General features: G+C 38.2%; 1 protein-coding gene across 4 annotated transcripts in view; it reads right to left on the reverse strand.

Moving 5' to 3' along the window:
* The window catches only part of slc2a9l2 (solute carrier family 2 member 9, like 2), a 109,761-nt gene that overhangs the window by 33,329 nt on the left and 56,528 nt on the right, over positions 1–19,904 (reverse strand). For all 4 annotated transcript variants that reach the window (XM_084927810.1, XM_084927811.1, XM_084927813.1 and 1 more), the window contains 2 exons: positions 8,621–8,722; positions 8,220–8,295 (listed from right to left, as the gene is read on the reverse strand). In XM_084927810.1, coding sequence (XP_084783936.1) covers positions 8,220–8,295; positions 8,621–8,722 — 178 coding nt within the window. The remainder of the gene's footprint in view (positions 1–8,219; positions 8,296–8,620; positions 8,723–19,904) is intronic.

Raw genomic sequence — 19,904 nt, forward strand, 5'->3', positions numbered from 1 at the left:
GTATATAGTAACTATTAAGTCTAATATATATACCCTAGTAAGCTATAGTACTTTTTCCTTTGGGAAGGTACCATCTGTGCAGTCTGCAATTTTGTTGAAGAAAGATGTTGAATCTATTTAATATTTCTTGAAAAATAATTGATTTCTGTGCATTTTTTTTCACACTGCATCAAATTAAGGTTGATTACGTCGATTAAGCATCATGAGGTGGAGCGTGAGGGGTGGTTCCCTATTTTTTATTTATTTATTTTTGTTGTTGCTGGGAGTTGGAACCCTATTAGTTAGGTTGCTTAATATTTACGCTAAGTACTCTTTAAAATACCAGAATAGGGAGGATGGAGTAGGTTTAAGTTTATTAGATTGATCAGTATTGCTGAACTATGAAATATATTTTTTTGCATACAGGTATAACAGAATAGCTTTAGTGTAGTTGTTGTTTTAAACTTGAGTATGAACTTATACAAAATGCAGCAAGATATTTAAAAAAACAGTTTTGTTGATTAAAAATCACTATATCGGATTCATATCGGTATCGGCAGATATCCAAATTTATGATATCGGTATCGGACATAAAAAAGTGGTATTGTGCCATCTCTAATTAAAAAGATAAGTTTTCTTCAGCCACCTACCTATAATGAATGTTCTCAAACTCTCACGGGCCAGTGCTACCACTCAGCCTTCTAGTAGATGTACATTTGGTTTAAATTAGAAAATCCTAGATGATTTTTTAAAAAGTTGACCTCTGACTTTGAGGTCAAGGTCACTGAGATTCTCACTCTTCCGAGATTTTTAGTAGATGCATTTATAGTATTCATTTGCAAAATTATTACTGCCTTCTGCTCGAGCTATTGTATTCACAAACTTGTCGCATGCTGGCCTGGCAGGGGGACAGCTATAGGTCATCAACCTTTTATGGATGAGAGGTAAAATGATTATATCATTATTACTTCTGATTAGCGTCATTAAAATACATTAAAATAGTAAGCGGATGGTCACTGGTCAGGAGCAGGACAAGATCGCAGTTACATGTAACCAACAAGCAAAAAGTTGACTGCATGAAAGTAACACATTGCTAGAAAGAAAAACTTGTCAAAGTTGTAAAATGCTTGTTTGCAGCAGCTCACAGCCATGACTGGGAGGAGCTTTTTTAAAACTTTCTCCTTACTGAACATTTTAGTAATTCCAGTGTTCAATTACAACGCTTCCCTGTGAAAAGGCTAAAAAAAAAAAAAAAGCAGCACCATCCCTAATCAAGAGTAAAATAAATGAGTTCTTCTTCTGAAGATAACTAAGCTCAAAGAATAGCCACATGCTTATTTTTAATTCTGTTTAACTGACTCTGCCCACCACAGTCCATTTTTCTAAAGCGCTTTGTTAGCGTCTTCTTCTCTAGAGATCAATTCTGCCATTTCCTCAAAGCGACAAGTTTATAGTGGCAACACTTTCTGTCAGTTCAGCCTGCATTGATCCCTTGCCCTTGTACTCTATTGTTGAGGATTAGAAGAACTTTTATTTGTTAGATCACAAACTTCATCTCCAGGCTGTTCACTAAAGGGAAGTCATCAGGGAACTGAGACAGGGAGAAATAAAGAGGATGAGAGATGAGTTTGTACCATACACAAAGTGCTTAGTTTGACAATATGGGTTTGTTTTTTTTACATGCTCATCTCTCAGTGGTATGTCAATAGTGTAATATGAAAGAAAAGCTGCAAAGTTACACAACAAACCAACCAAAATAACAATGCACACATTTAGGTGCAAACGGTGACAGCTTGACTGTGAAATGCTTATTTTTATCCTCGGCGGCAGAATAATCCCCGCTTTACATGAGAAGTGACTCACCAGCATAAACTGATTTAATTGTTCAGCTGTTAAATGAGCATGTGCTGAAAATATTGATTTCAAGAACTTCTTCCAAATTAGATTTGAAACTGTTTACAGAGCAGGAGAAACCTCTGTCTGCAGGCTGGGTTTGCAGGGGGGCTCGGTTTGAATCCAACAGATTCAAATTCCACGTTTACCCTGTGCCTGTATGGATTCTCTCCAGATACTCCACAGACATGCTTATTACATTAATAGGTGAGCCTAAATTAGTTGTACCGTAGGTGTGAATGTGAGTACATCTGTCTGTTTCAGCCTTGCGATAGATTGGGGACCTGTCCAATATTCAGCCCACATCTCATCAAATGACAGCTGGAATCGCTTCCAGCCCTACCCCGCAATCTTGATTTGGATAAGCAGTTAAGAAAATGGATGAGTTTCTGTCACATTAAAATAATTTGGTACTAAACTTTCAATAATTTCTGTCAGACGTTAGATCTGACTCCAAAAAGGTGGCAAATTTATTTCACAGTAAGCAGGAAGACAGTTATTTTGGCCAATGCATCCAAACTTTGGATGTTGCCTTCAAGGTGCTGCACTGACCAATCAAAATGCACAGAGGCTCCACAAGCTGATTGATTTTTGCTACAGCTGTGCAAATGATCTCCTTAAAGAAAAAAAATGCACAAAAAATCTTATGAGATACGACAACTCTACAGTTTAGATTTAAATTAAAGCCAAGTGATTCATGCTGTGGAGCAACACTTCACATGCAACTGAGTCAGTGCTATCACAAAGAGCTGCAGGTCCATGAAGCAGGCGTCGCTGCAGTGAATATTCAGCAGGATGCAAGCTGAGGATATTCCTCCCTCGATTGAGCAACCCACGACAAAACGTGAAATGGACACAGTGGACCAGCATGTCTATTTCACATTTTGCTTTGCCTCTCCAAAATGTAAAATGGACACCCATACAGAAATTGCATTACAAATAGGGGCAGATAATATATATTTAAAGCCATAAAGTTGGTAGTGAGCAAAAAACTTATGAAGTACATCCCAGGGTCTGTAAATTGTCAGAATTAATTAAGCTAGGCGGTTTATATGTATATATGTTTATATGTGCATACATGTAAATGTGTTATGTCTGTTTAAATGCTTTCCCGTGATTATTTTCATGTTGGCTCAAAATAAAATATTACCCTCTGCTGTTCCTACAACTTCTGCTTGCGTGTCCATTTCACATTTTGGACAGGCAAAGCCTGAAATGGACACAGTGGACCAGCGTGTCTGTTTCAGGCTTTGTCGTGACATTGGGTTGGAATGAGATATCTGTTATACTGTTTAATACTACAAATCCAGTAGAGCTCATTTAAAAGTAATTACTTAAAAGTAATAATTAATTTTAGAAGGTTTTGTGAAAATAAAGTATTGGCCTAGACCAGGGGTGGGCAAATCCAGGCCTCGAGGGCCGGTGTCCCACAGGATTTAGATATGACCCTGGGTCAACACACCTGAATCACATGATTAGTTCATTACCACCCTCTGGAGAACTTAATAATAATAATATAATAAACTTTATTTATAAAGCACACTAAAAAACCAAGGGTATACCAAGGTGCTTGACAAAAATAAAATAGGAAAAGGGAGATGGGAGGGAAAAGAGAAAGGACCTGGCACGTATCAATTATAAAAACCTTGACAATCATAAGATATAAAAGTAGTTCACAAGCATAACGGATAAAAATGTACAACGCACACCAAGTGTTAACTAGGTAGAAAGGCAAGATTAAACAAATAAGTCTTCAGCCGTGATTTAAACAGTGGCATAGAGTCAGACGTCCGGATAGCAACAGGAAGGTTGTTCCATAAGACCGGGGCAGCTACAGCAAACGCACGGTCACCACGAGACTTCAGCCGAGAACGAGGTTGCTCCAGAAGAATTTGGGTAGCAGATCTAAGTGCTCTGACAGGAGTGTGTAACCTGAGAAGCTCATTGAGGTAGCTCGGCGCCAAGTTATTAATGGTTTTGTAGGTGAAAAGTAATATTTTAAATTGAATACGGTATTTAATTGGAAGCCAGTGCAAGCCAGCAAGAACAGGAGTGATGGAAGAAAACTTCCTGCTACCTGTCAAAAGGCGTGCCGCTGCATTCTGGACAGTCTGCAATCTAACGAGAAGGGTGGAGGAAAGACCAATGTAAAGAGAGTTGCAGTAGTCCAACCTGGAAGTCACGAATGCGTGAATGAGTTTTTCCAGGTCAATGTGCGGAATATAGCGCTTAGCCTTAGAAATGAGGCGCAGCTGATTAAAACTAGACCTCACAACAGCAGACACTTGCTTGTCAAATTTAAGCGAGCTATCCAGTAGTATGCCCAAATTACTGGCATAATCAGAAGGAGAGCTAGCAAAAGGCATCAGAGCAGCACACAGTTGGTCGCGGGGGATTTTACTATCAAACACCACAATCTCCGTTTTCTTTTCGTTCAGGACAAGAGAATTACTCTTGAACCAACCTTTAACCTCACGCATGCATTCACGAAAATAGTGAAAAGACATAGCAAGATTGTCAGTAATCTCTTTCAGACCCAAGGTTTTATGTATCCAGACAACATAAAAACAACAAGACTTTTGAGTCATGGAACAGGACAGAAACTGAATGAACTGAAACAACACTGTAAAGAACAGCTGACCAATGAGAGACTGATGAGTTCATACAGAAAATGATTACTTCGGCTTATTGCTGCTAAAGGTGGTTCTACAGTGACAATCATGTGGTGTACTTGTATTTTCACACAGTCTGCATTGTGGCTTAGTTTTTATTAGACACATAATGAAACAGTGTCTCGTGTTGCTGTTCGTGTGAGTTTGTCACTGAATAATTTTACCTTTGGTAAGGACAAGATAATTGTGTATTATATACTGACACATAACATATCATTTTATTATCTCTGTATGTCTTAATTTTGCTGCCATGTACAGTAATTACAGCTAATTAATTTTTATAAGTTACCCTAAAGAAACATTTTAAATGCTGTAAAATGTAAAACGCTGTCACACAGAGCAGTGGTAATAATTTGATGCGAGCTAATCAAAGCTTCGTCCTTTCCTTTCTTTAATTGACGACCTCCTGTTACACTGATTTTATTGGCTGCCTGTAATTTACTGCAGTGGTGCCATATGGATACATGCTTTGCCAGATTTCATATGAGTTTAGCATTAATAACCAACTGGTTATAATTAAAAATGTTACTTACATTATAACTTATAAATGTAATTAACATTTTCACTTGACTGCAGTTTTACACTTTGCCCTTTTTCCATCTTCCAGTCTATCGTTTTCTATTTGACAGCACTAATATCCAGTTGAGGGAATATGCTTTAGTTCCATAAGCAACCACACTATGAAAACATGATATTTTTACAGAGCATTAACTAAACCAGCGCTGAGCAATTGTTTTAGATACATCACTATTTTAAACGATAAAACATACCAATATTCAATTAACAAAATAATATAATTATTTATGTGGTGGACTGTAAAAACCAAAGGGTGACACAGTGTTTTTTGAGTGTACTGCTACAAAACCCAGTTAAGTCTATTCTGTTGCATTCTCCCATTTAACAAGACTGCTGCAGAGGGCAACTGCTAGCAGTAAATTAACCTTCCACCGATCACAGTTTTAATCTATTCTAATGTTGTCTATAAAAATCTCCATGAGTGATGGAAGTGAACTTAAAAGCCATCAAATATGTCTGCCAAATTTTGTTCTTCTAAAGGTGAGCCCTGAGACACAGTGAAGAGACTGAAACCTATGCCAAATTGCCTATTAGTCCTTGTGACAGCACTTTCTAGGACAGTGCAAACAGGGAATCCAATAAAGTCACTCCCCTGATCTCACACTGAGGAACTGTGCTGTCTGAGGCTCATTCAGCTTCCTCTAAAATATCCCATCGCACCACTAAACCCTAACAAGTACTGTACAAGCACCCCGAAGTGTGTCATTCCTGCATGTTTTGAATGTTACGCTGACACTGTGAAAGCTGGATAACTGTCTGCGACAGTCATATGAAGAAGCACAGAGAGATTATTTATCTCTTTTATTGCTCTGTTTAGCAGAATGGCAAAAAGGACAGGGTGAGAGAGCGATAACGACTAAACTACAGTCCAGGTGAGCTTCATACAAGATGCTACAAAGGCACAAGATACAAAAATGCAAAAAAGGACTAACGCAAATCTGTACCTGGTGATTTCTTATGAGCCAAGACATTATTTTGGTTAAAGAAAAAAATCTGTGAACTTGTTGCAATTGTGACAGCTGCACTGATTATATTTCAAATACTAGTTCATAGTGCTAAAATACAGAAAACTAAAAAATGAAGTGAAGTAAAACACAACCAAATTTGGAAAGTAATAAGCTCACAATCAGGATCAGAAAAAGAAAGATTTGAATAAAAGATTCATTCATTCAGGTTTAGTTTTTGTTCTCTTACAAGTACAACTCAAAGAAATATTTCAGCATTAGAAAATGAAAATGACATTTGACAAAGCATTTTGAATGGCCTTATTAGGGCTGTTCGATATAACGATATATATCGGATGACGATATAAAAACGTCTATCATTTCATTTTACGCTATCGTTTGTTTCGTGGTGTCGCAAAATAAACTGTTTACGGCAATATTTTTCATCGTTTTGATGGTCACTGTAGTTATATTAATTTCTTAAAGTTCTCTCTTTCTCTTATATTTAATATAACCACACTACAGACGGACAAGCGCCTGTTTTTATGTGTTGTGGTTAGCAACAACAACGGTAACACCATCGCGTGTCCGCTTGTTTATGTTCCACATAAACCTTTCACAATAAAGCTCAAGAGCCTGTTGAGACTTTTCAAAATAAACTGAATCACGTGAAAGAGCAGATTATTTACGGATGAGAAGTAAAAAAGAGCCGCCAGGTGCTAAAAAAATAAACCTTAGACTCAAACGTTAGAACAGGCTTTTCCCCGCAGCACGCCGTGTTATAAATACTCACAAAGAAAACAGCGGCCTTTACAACTTATGTCTAAAAATGTATAGTTTCATGTATCGGTTAAAACACTCGACTCCAGCTACATGACGCGCAGCTGGAAACACTTCCCGCAAGTCGAGCTGCCCGAGATTCACATAATTTACAGAAAATGTTACATTTTTGTGATTTTTATCGTTATCGGGACGATAGATGTTTTATATCGGGATATGAGATTTTGGTCATATCGCACAGCCCTAAGCCTTATCAAACTGCAAATTGGAAAAAGAGGAAAATGAAAGAAAGAAACATTCAGATATAACAAACAATACCAAGAAAGCAGCTTTAAGAGACAGAGAGACAAGAATGAAGGCTTTCAAGATTCAAAGATTCCAAGATTAAGGAAAAATTCATATATTTGAAGAAATAAAATTATAATTCAATGAAAAGGGAAGCTAAAAAGAGAAAATAAACAATAAACAAAAATAAACGCTACAGCTCTGCCTTTTGTCATTATCAAACAGGAAAATCTCCCTCTGCTCTTATAGAGAAATATAATCTTTGTTTTTGAAATATCTGGGCCATGGTTTCCATGGTGAAGTGACTTAAGAGGAGGTGTGGCTGCTCATTTATCCACTGGAAGGCTCACATCACTACTGGGGTCATCCCTCTGGTGAATCCCCACCCCCACCCCCACTCTCAAGCCATTCACCAGTCATCAGTAGTGGGAAGCTTCATTTGTTTCAATAGGCTATAAATCATCACTGTGCAGTCAAACGATCTTCCTTTCCTCAGTGATTACCTCAAAAATGCACCTTAAAAAGGAATTGATTGACTCTAATGGTGTTGTTATGTGCGTTATGTCTGTGTCTCAGCATAAGGTTGTCTTATTTTCTTCCTCTTTATTAAAGAACTTTGGTATGAAAAAAATAAAACAATAAAATGTGCTTCACTTACTGTTGTGTGCGTGTCAGGTTTTTGATATTTTCTCCTACTCTGCAATTTCAGTCTCAATCTAAAGACACTGAGACACTTTACTGGGCGAATGCTCCCTGGAGATATTATTACTGTACAAGGTTGAGCATGTGTGATGGCAGGAATAGCTTCACCTTGAAACTTAAAGTCAAACTTGCACAAGACCTGCCGTGGACACTGCCACATTTGCAGGGCAATGACATACACTGTATACTGTATGGCTCCTTTTTTAGTATGCTAATATATGACAGGAGCTTACTTTGCGATGCCAATCATTCCAGGCCGGAGTTGGGGAAAGTCACATTGATTATACAACAGGTACAGTACTTCACTGAATTACAGACACAGATTATTGAGCTAATCTGCTTGCAGGGTGTTTACTTTGATCAAAACAGAATATGTGAGTAGTTTTACCTGGTCCAGAGCAAAAGGAGGCAATCACAGCGAGTATGCAGACGTAACTGAGGTAGGGCATCCATGACACTCTATCCTGAAAGGAATCAGAGAGAGCAAGTGACATAATCAGTATTTTGTTATATATTACAGCTGCTGTACTGTGAGGTATTTAAATATTTTGCATTGTAAAAGTTTTGCTAATAAGTAATCACAGTTCAAGATTTTAATGATACTGAATGATGCAAAAAATGTTTCATAATAAAAGTGCATTTTTTTATATATAAATATATGTACATTTATAGAATTTTAAAGTTTGAGATTTGCAACTGTGTTAAAATCCATGTTTTCTCAGAATATATTTTTATGTTGCCTCTTCAGATATTGTATGTCTAGTATAAAGGACAGGAAGTGTGGCTTACCTGGAAATTAAGAAAAACTGTGAGTAGGCTGAAGAACACGGCCATGGAAAAGAAACCAAATATGAGAAGGGGCTTCCTGCCAATTCGTTCTATCACCAAGCCCTGGAGAAAAGACAGCATAATAAACAACAGGGTTTTGTATATCATTTTTGGCTGCAGAGTTAATTTTCTCCAATTTATAGATCTGGGATCCACATGCCAATGGTTGGCAGTTAGATTGACCATCAGCAATGAGCAAGCAGTTTCTAAGTCTGCCCATTTCATCACATGCACATTAATATTTTGAACCAAAATGGTGACTGTAAAAAATTCAATTTATATAGCGCCAAATCACAACAACAACCCTTTAATAACACAAAGAAAACCCCAACAATTAGACAACCCTGCATGAGCAAGCACTTTGCAACAGTGGAAAGGAAAAATTGAATTTTAACAGGAAGAAAGCGGAAAAGTTTAATAACTGACAGCTAGAAATTACTAACAAGTCACAAAATAATGGATCGCTTTAGCTACGTCCACCGTTATAAAGTTTATGACTATTAGAATTTGTCATTCCTTGTATGATTTGTAAAAAAAAAAAAAAAAAAAATTAACTGCACTCCGCCCGTACAACCACTGAAAGCAGCCCATCCACCCACTCATTCACTTTAATTACTGACACTGAATAGTCCAATCACATCTCTTAACATGACCAACCCCTCCCCTACCTTCACTGCCTAGAAAAGCTTTAGTGTGGAAGAAGTGGTGAGAAGGTGGAGCTGGAAAGCTGAGAGAAAACTATAAAAAGGAGGTAAAAGCAAAATGTGTCAAATTAACCGACATGTTAGCTATCGCAGCAGCTGGACTGTGAACAGTAGTACCAGAAACAACTAATAACCAGGCCTCACAAGTGACAGGAGGCTGCAGCTGCTAGCACCAGCTGTGGAGAATAGGCGAAGTGATGAGAAGGGTGAAATTAATGTGGTAAGAAAATTAATGGAGGAACATAATTAGGAAGAGAGAGATTCAAGGATTCAGGTAAAAATGACAATGAGTCACTGCTAATAGCTAAAGTGCAGCTTCTCATTGTCACACGCTGCAGTGCAACAAAGAATTAACCCGACAACAACTGTGCCAAGCATGATATCAATAATCAAACAAAATAAAATGAAATATGAACATTATATGTGTACGCTATATGTAGAGTGAGATATATCTCTGCTGAAACCTTTTCATTATTTAGAGACACATTCTTTATGTTGGCAGAGCTCATTACAGCCAGTTTTTGTAACGTACTGTCCTCTGGAATTTTATTTTTACTTGATCAGTGCAGGAGATAGATTAAAAACAAATAGTTAATGCTAATGGTTCTAGTGTAAAGTCTAGTAAAGCCATTAAAGGTCACTGATCATCAGTTTATCAGAGTGAGGGTTATGGTCCTGGCTTAAAAAGTTGGCAGACACATCTGTAAGGGAATTTGCCAGTTGGTCAGCACAACATCTGAGCCCACGAATACGTATGTTTTAAGGTACTGTAGCTTTGCATAGGTTGACTCACTTTATTAAGGTCCAAATCAAATGTGTCCTGAAAGACCAGAAGTCATTACAATCACAGGTCTTCCCAGAGTCTTTAAAGTGATTCTGCATTGTCTGACCTTAAGAACATTTGACTTTCCCGATAAATGAGATCTGATTGGCTCCTACTGGTCTCATGGGTAACCATATCACTGATTTAGATGGCATCATTTTGCAAAGTTGTCCTATCCCTCAAACCCTGAGTCTTAGTCCTTGCTGATATGCTGATTTACTTCACAGTTCACCCTGTGATTTGCTTCAATGAAGCAAAGGCTTATATCCAAGAATTACCATCACAAATGGGTGGTCTGTATATACTGGCTGCCTATATATACAGTAACATATACATACAGATTTCATCATCCATAACACTGCATGTGGCTCATCAGTGATTCTGTCACAGTAGGTCTTTGACCAGGTCCCTCTAGCTTATAGATGCAGCATGAGCCATGACCCTATTCTTAAAACCAGTGGGACTTCATGACGTTGTGCAAAAAGGTCACTGTTATTTGTACAATATTTGTTCCCATACCAAGGGGCTTCTGAGTTGAGACTGAGAGGCAAAGATAGCGGGTGTTTATGTATGGTGTAGGGGAGGTGCTGAGCTTTCTTAAGAAGAAAACTGATTTTTTTTTTTTTATGTTCCAAGAATACATTGGCTTTAATTTTGCTCTTTTAAGCAGTTTCCTATTAGCATATTGCAGAATATATCAGTCTTCATTTAGAAATGACTCCAAAAGCACTGCAGTTCACTTAGGATGTATGTGTACATGTGTGTAAATACAGTGTCCATACCCTACTTGTCCCTGTAGGCACCAACTATTAATCTTCTAGGCACTACCCACACTGCAGAGGCACACGGATTTGCACACAACAGCAAAACTCCAGTTCATTAAGACCTATGAAGGTGCAAGAAGCTGAATATTTATAAGCCTTATTTTATATTTATATGACACAAAGTGACAACACACATTTGTCTATTGTAGCTTTTGTGTGCTGTACAAAGATGGTAAAAAGAAAGTACACCCCCTGATCATTTTAAGGGTTTACATATCAGGACAATTTAAAAATCATCTAGTCCCTTCCAGGTCATAAACTTGGGTAAATACAACCTCAGATCAACAACACAACAGATTTCACAATGTCATTATTTATTTAAGAATATTTAAGCTACAATCTAGAAACAATGTGTGAAAAATTAAGTGCACCCGATGACTCAGCAGCTTGTAGAACCTCTGGCAGCAATAATTTGAAGTAATTACTGTCTGCATGAATTTATCAGTGTCACATGGTTTTGGGTGAATTCTGGCTGACTCCTCTTTACAGTGTTGCTTAAATTCATTGAGGTTTGTGGGTATTTCTTTATGCATAGCTCTCTTAAGGTCTCCTAAGCTGTTGGGCAGATGGCCTCAAATAGTTTTGGTAGACAGAGGAGCTGATCTTCACCTCAACAACTTAACAATGTGCCCAGGTCATGTGGTTGCAAAACACCCTTCCACCATCATGCTTAACAGTTGGCGTCAGGTGTTTGTGCTGATATGCTGCATTTCTTTTTGGCTTCACATGGAGCTCTGCATTAGGGCCAAACAGATGCAAACTTAAGCCATGCTGGTATGTCCTTTATAGAGAAAAAATTACATAGCAACCAGATTTCTCATTGCAAACAGTCTTTTTCTAATTGCACTGTCATGAACTTAAACATTCAACATGTTAACTGAGGCCTATAAAGTTAGAGACGTAGTCTCGGTTTCTGTGGCTTCAGGGGGTGAATTTGCTGGGGAATCCACTCCTGGAAAAATTGGCAATGTTCTTGAATCTTTTCCACTTGATGAAAACAGCCTTATGACACTTCCCACACTGATGGGCGGCAACAATTGCTTCTTCATTCATTCTTCATTGCATGTACTTGTACTGACATATACCTAAATGTTCCAGAGCAGCAAACTGTCAAAGCTTTTGCAAAAGTGCTCACACTTGCTGACTGATGATCAGTTAACCAAGTGCATTTAATTACCAGCACAGAGCTGCTACTTACCTTCTTAATTCCCATGGAAGAAATAAGGGTGTACTTAAGCCCCTTTCTATTAGTACCTACTCCACCAGGGTTCCAAGCGATACAAGGTGATCCAAAAATGTGACATCAACAGACTGCATGCCAAAGATTGGCTAGTCAGTGACATCGCTCAATTAGTCATGAGAGTGTCTCCTTCACAAAAATCAAAACTACCATTGCATTTTTTATAGGGCTGCATATGTGAAAACGTTCTGTAAAGTCCTGCTGCTGAGGTTAGATTCTACAAGCTATCAAATGAGGTGTTTTTTTGTGTAATTTTCATTAAATAAATAATGTCATACTATAATATGTCACATCTTGTGAGTTATCTTAAGATCTGATAAGAACCAGATGGTTTTTGCATGTAAAACCGAAGAATTGAAAGACAGTGCACTTTTTATCATGACTGTCACAGACGTGATCTGGCAGACATAATTTTTTGATTGTGTCATTCCTATGAAGCAGTTTGAACAATTAAGTTTTATTTTGCTGCTTTAATGTGGCTTAACATCATGTCATGCTCAGTTTTAATAAGCAAACTTCACAAACTTATAAAAAGATCTTCTAGCTAATGATAATGTCTCAGTAACTCTGAGAATGACTTAATCATACAGCTGCTAGCTTAAAAATAAGATACATTTATATAGAGAGTCATAAATATATGTATTTATTTTCATATGACTTGCAGCAAAACCAAATACGATTATGTGTTTCTGTGTCAGGAGTATTTGTGCCTGTAAATAACACACTTAACTACTGATTAAACAGGATTAAATGACAGCTCTAACAGAATAATACTCACAACCTAATATACTCTTTCTTGGCAGGCTTGACAGAGGTCAGAATGGAAACTTCAGCCGTCACGGTTGGCAGGATTAAAACGTCATGCCACTCTTCATCACATCAAAAAGCAGATGAGCCATTCAAGACAACTGGCCACAGCTTAAGGGCCCACCGGCCATTCTGTCTGTATAAACACTGAAAATCATTGATCATTAAAAAACAATCTCAGCTAAAAGTAAATCCACATTTTACTGTTTGGATCTTTTATTGTAGATTCAAATGCTTCATCACTACCAAAAGACCCATTTTGCTATTTCAAGATAACTTGCTTGTTTCGCCAAAGGGTTACATGTGTGACGACATGCCCAGATGTGCATGAAATAATGCGGGTTGGCATGCAGTCCTCGGCTCTTGTATGTTAACCAGCCTTATAGTGACAAGTCTGCCACAATGAAAGGGCGATTGCCCAGTAGGTCACTAGTAAACATGGCAGATTTCTTAAAGGAGTTACAGTAGATTTGTTTGTGAATAACAAATTTATTTCAATAAAGCTTAACATATTATTGTAAAAATGCTTAATGATACATTTAGATCTAGATTGAGGAGGAAAAGAGAAGAGTCCATCAGTAGCTGATGAATAGTACAGAACTGACCGTAGTGACTGGAACACATAGACGCTTAATTGTTAAATTGGAAATTGGGCTTTCCAGCATAAAGGCTTCAGGATGACAGCAGAGGTAGCATAAAGAGTAATGAAGTCCATGTAGGAAAGACATTTGGCTGGATGGATGAGTAACATGCACGGCTTTCATTCCAGAGTGTTTCATTCATTTTATTCCAGGTGTTTATATTTCATGTAAGAACAAAAGGTAGCTAAAGGCAGGTTAAGGGAGCTAAAAACATGGTTTGGGTTAAAATAGATCCTTTCGTAATATTAGTGACATGCCTTTTTTCCAGATCTCCAAGGAAACTTTTCTTTCTGCCCAAAAACAATTTGTTCTGATATGCACGACAAGCAAGTCCCATCTAGGTTCGTTACATTTTCTGTCATCTGGAAATAAGATCTGTTGCAATCTGTACTGCTTGAAGTTGCCCCCTCGTTTATGTCATGGGTTTCTTTTTATGTCCAGCTCGTGTGTTTTCGGTTGGATGAGCACCTTTTCTCAATTTGTTTGTGTTTTGTCTGTTTGCATGCTTTTTTTCCTAAGCTACCTAAGCTGCATTGACATTTCTCAGGAACTATTTGTCTCTAAACTATTTCACTGTAATCTTTCAATAGATTCTTTCCATCTTGCCATGTGCCCTGTCGGTGGAAAAATCGAGAATAAAAAGAGCCTTTTAATATATAGCTCAAGAAGAAAAATACTCAAATACAAGCATTCTAGTGCCTTAATGAGCTGAGGACAGAAGGATTGCATTAGCTAGTGATATTGTCAAAGGGGAACTGCTAATCAAACAGCGTTAAACTCTGCATAGGTCATTTGATTTAAATCACAATAGTTAGCTTGTTATATGTTAGTTTCTCTTAGTCATTAATTCAGTTTAAAATAGGGTTTTTTTTGTGGTCACAGTGCATTATTGTAATTTTTTAACATCCCAAACTTTAGCTGGTGATTGCAAAAGATGCAATACAAGCACAGCATACAAAAAATGGAATGCCATTCATGATAAATAGCTCACTTTCATTTTAAACCTCTGTATCATTTCCTGTGTAAAGTGAATTGTACTCCATGGGTAAAAGCAATTCAGAATGCAGTATTGTGATGTTTAACAAACCATTGAATAAATCTGATTTTTTTTTTCTATAAAGCAATATGAGGAACATTTCTCCTGGGTGCATTTGATGCCTGGGCTTCCCAAAACTCATTAACAGCAAACTGCAACTAATCTTTTAGTGTTTACAAGCAAGGACCAGGATTTGGAGGCATGCAACACATGCCTTTTTATATGTAAAACTCTTTGTATAAGAAATTAATTGTGTGTGGGCAGCTTTATGTAAAAGGAAAAGCTTTGTTAATGGATGAAAGTCAGAGCTACATCATGAGGTGCATTCATTTCTCATATTACGAAGCATATATTGTTAAATACAGGGATTAAATTCTAACTTTAAAATGTTTTCTACCTAAATTGAAGAAAAGATAAGGTGTAGACTTTAATTCAAAAATCATAAATATCTTAAACTCACAAAGTCAAAATTGAAATTCACCTTTCTTAATACATGTCAAATTATTGTGAACATCCAACCAATGTTTAACACCAACGAACGATTAAAACATGTCTGTAAAGCTCTTGAGTTTGCTCCATCAGCTACTTATATTTATTACAGAGTACAAATAAAGGCTTGTATATTTACATTTGCCTGATAGTGCTTGAAGTATTGTCCATCCATCCATTTTCATAACCACTTATCCAATTCCAATGCAATTGCACACAGGTGGGAGGGAGCCTAAACCATCTGTCACAGGGCCAGAGGCAGAGAACACCCTGAACAGGTCACTAGTCTATGGCAGAGCTAACACAAATTTACAGCCAATTTAGAGACACAAATGAATGTGTGTCCAGACAGAACCCACAGAGGCACAGGGAGAACATAGAATAGAATAGAATAGAATTCAACTTTATTGTCATTGCACATGCACAGGTACAGGGCAACGAAATGCAGTTTGCATCCATCCAGAAGTGCTTTAGTGATATAGATATATTACAATATATATTAGCAATAATATAGATATGTAAGTATATTACAGAAATGGGTCTATTATGGTATGTTATAATGTACACGGTATGAAGTATGTTGTGAATATTCTATAACTATAGGTATGTACAGGCTGTAGTGAGTACAAGCTATGTACAGGATATGAACAGGATATAAATATGAAAAACTATACAGAATATGAAATAAATAACTTTACAGAAATCTGAGATATACAGTTATACAGAAATGGGAACTATGCAAGTTGTAAACAGTTGTAGGGTTAAAAATTATCGTATGTACAGAATGATTATTTACAGAGCTATACAGTAGTGCAGTTAAGATAAATTAGATATGTGGATAATTTCTACAGTATCTATATAAAGTGCTAGTGGTTGTGAGTGGTGGTTCAGTCCATGTTATTATTGTGTGTTTGAGGGTACAGTTGTCCATTGTGGATGTGTGTATGTTCAGTCCATGTGTTAACGTGGGTCAGATGTCAGGAGGCAGAGTTCAGGAGTCTGACAGCTGTGGGGAAGAAGCTGTTCCGGTACCTGGTGGTCTTAGTCCGGAGGCTCCTGTAGCGCCTCCCAGAGGGCAGGAGGGTGAAGAGTCCATGTGATGGGTGACTGGGGTCTCTGATGATTTTCCCAGCCCTTTTCAGACACCGCTTCCTGTAGATGTCTTTTATGGCAGGAAGTGGTGCTCCGGCGATGCGCTGGGCAGTTTTCACGACCCTCTGCAACGCCTTCCGGTCCAAGGCAGAGCAGTTCCCGTGCCAGACTGTTATACAGTTGGTCAGGATGCTCTCGATGGTGCAACGATAGAAGTTCACCAGGATGTCTGAGGACAGGTGGTTCTTCCTCAGAGTCCTCAAGAAGAAGAGGCGCTGGTGAGCCTTCTTGACCAGCTTGGAGCAGTTGGTCGTCCAGGTGAGATCCTCGGAGATGTGGACTCCCAGGAACTTGAAGCTGCTCACACGCTCCACAGCCGTCCCCTTAATGTGGATGGGTGGATGTGGGTCAGCATTCCTCCTGTAGTCCACGATGAGCTCCTTGGTCTTCTCGGTGTTAACATGCAAACTCCAGACAGAAAGGTCTCAGCCAGTCAGTGGGTTCAAACCCAGAACCCTCTAGATACTAATAACTGTACCACTGTACCAACTGGAATAGTTCTAAAGAGCAAAGTTTGTACAGTTTATGACTATAACATAACATATCGCCTGTGGTGCAAAAAGTTGAGCTTCAGCATGAGTGACATGTCAGCTACGATAGTTGTGGATTCTGTCATTCGTTACCGAAAAGTCACAACTCATGACAAGTTATTTATTGGATTAATACACAGTCATAAATCTGAAGCTTACGCTGGCTTCATTTGGATCATTTCCGACTACGTTGTGCATGCTAGCAAAACAGCCAGATGATCATTATTGTCAGCCACATAAGAAGGGTGGTGTTCAGTAAAGGCAGCTGGAGGTGAGTTAGCAGCGCCTAATGAAGAGATACTGCAGAGCTGGGGGTAAAACTGGTATCTGAAGAGTACATGCTGGTGTTTGAAGTTAGTCACCTGGCAGCTAAATTACTCAGCGGGGTCTCCTCACTGCCGCAGATCAAAGATCATCTGTGCTCATGCTGACAGGAATCACAGAAATAGATAGCAGCCCACGCAGGGCATTAACAATCTCACAACATTAAATGTGGAGAGATGACATACTGCATTCCCCAGTGCATTTTTGCAATTAGTATTTGGTTTAAACTAAAAATGTAATGCCCTTTTTGGGCAAAGAGCTCCTTCAACTAAAATTTGATTGATCATTTAGTTCATTTCTTTTGGCATTTCAAATGCATCTCAATAACAGGAGGATAATGGCAATTAGACCAATCCTTGGCCACTTCCTGTAGCTATTCCTGGGGATCCCAGAGTGTTCCCGTGCCAGAAGAGAAAGACAATCACTATAATGTAAACTTGATCTGTTTTGTGGTCTCCACCCAGTTCAGCATGCCAAGAATACCTCCCTTGGAAACTCAGGTAGTGTCCTAGTCCGGTGTCTATACCACATTAGCATTTCCACTCAGTGTGAAGTAGCAGCTGTTCAGTTGTGAGCTCCAGCTTTATGTATAAGCTCCTTACTCTGTCAGTGAGTCCACAGATCCCAAAAAGAAAACTCCTTTTGGGCCAACTTTATAACCTTTGGTTACTGGCCTGAAGACTGACTGATCATAGGTGAGAACAGGACCCTGCACTGGGAAGCTGAGAGCATTGCTCTGTAGATCAGCTCCTACTGTTCAGGAGACAGTAATACAGCTCTAGTATCAGTCATAAAAAAAACAAATATTTTTACCCTGTCATTGTGCTGTGTGTGTGAATAGGGTAACACATGGTTACGCTATCTCGATCGATAGCGTACCTTCATCATCATGAATCACTGCTTCTGCAGCAAAATAGTTTTACTGTTCGGTCCCTAAACTGTTGGACAGTGACACATCTTGTAATTTTGCCTCTGCACACCATCACAGTGGATTTTAAATCAAACAAACAAGATCTGATTGAAGTGCAGACCTTCAGCTTTCATTCAAGAGTTTTTAGAAAAATTTTACATTGAATGTTATATTGGCTTTTATACAAAGTCACCATTTTCAGAAGGTTAAAATGAATAGGATGGCTGATGCACAAGCAGTTTCATGGCCAGGTAAAACCTTTTCCCTTCCGATTTCATGACAATGGAAGCAGACATATCAGAAGCCGATTCAACGCGTTAAATATGAGGTCCAAAAAGATGCAAAGTGCAAGCGAGGGAGGCCATCATTTGGCTGAAAAAATAAATAAGCCATCAGAGAGCAAAAACTTTAGGAGTGGCTAATTCAACAATCTGTATGTTCTTAAAAAGAATGAATGCACTGGCCGGCTCAGCACCATAAAAAAGGTCTGAGAGACCAAAGGTGACAAATGAAGTGCATGATGACCTCATTATTTCTAAAAACAGCAAAACAAATATCAAAAGCTCCATAACTGATCAATAATGCTTCTCAGTGCAAATGAGCCAAAGCATACTGCAAAAGCAACCCAAGACATTCTCAAAGCAAAGAAATGGGATATTGCTAATGGCCAAGTCAATCACGTGATCTCATCTCATCCTTTTCAGCTACTGAAGACAAATGTGAAAGAAGAGAGAGCCACAAATAAGCAGAAACTGAAGGGAGATGCATCAAAGACCTGGTAGAGCCTTTTACTTCAGGCAGTTACTGACTGTAAAGGATTTTCATCCAAGTAGTTATGTTAGTTATCGTGGGAACCAAGGAGGCAACGTAAGTCCAATACATCAAACACTGCTTTGTCTTCTCTAGAAAATATGTATCTCAAAGTTGTGAATAATACTCGTACATAAAATATAATTGTATCCTACTTGACATTTCTGAGACGTTTTACCGTAATAGTTTTTTGAAGTTTAGAGTTTTTGACAAGTGTCTGTGGTTTTGACCATTGACCTCCAAAATCGAATTAGTAAATCCTCCACTGTGGGACAGACATACAACCTGAAAATATAATGTCTGTATACTGATGCTGCTTTACGCTAACATTTGCTGCTGACTGAAACATGTCTCCAGTGGAATGTCTGTAAGATGGTCTTATTAGTGGGTTTTATGTCTTTATGTGATCATAACTGTGATTATGCAAAGTTACTATTGCAAGTAAATCATCACATGATGTCAAATACTAACAACTCCCCCCACAAGCTGCCAGGAGAGATGCTCCAACAAACTAATTACTTCATTAAGCCGTTTCCCAAACAAAGTGCTCCCTGCTCCATCATTTAGAAAGTGATTTACTGCCAGAGGAAGTAATACTAAAAAGCATGTCAAGTGAAATGACATGGTTGAGAGCAATCCAAGTACAGCTGAGCTGCTAATATGTTAGAATATGCTAACATAGTAACAGTAAAGGATTGGGTTGATTGGGTTAAAGGATTGTCAACTACTGCATATTTGTCTTTGCCCCTCACACTACCCAGATTTCATCCACGGAGATCACGAGTCATATTTAATCAATAAATATGACAATATTTAGTAGTTGTTCAATACACTTGTATAGAACTGACTTTACACAAATACACACACACACTTTATAACATACACCTGTTTTACTGCTCAATAATACCTAATCAGCCAGTCACATGGCAGCAGCTCATTGCATTTAGCCATGTAA

This window comes from Perissodus microlepis, chromosome 5 (assembly GCF_051167445.1).
Source record: "Perissodus microlepis isolate ML-2025 ecotype Zambia chromosome 5, ASM5116744v1, whole genome shotgun sequence".
In the NCBI taxonomy this organism is placed as follows: Eukaryota; Metazoa; Chordata; class Actinopteri; order Cichliformes; family Cichlidae; genus Perissodus; species Perissodus microlepis.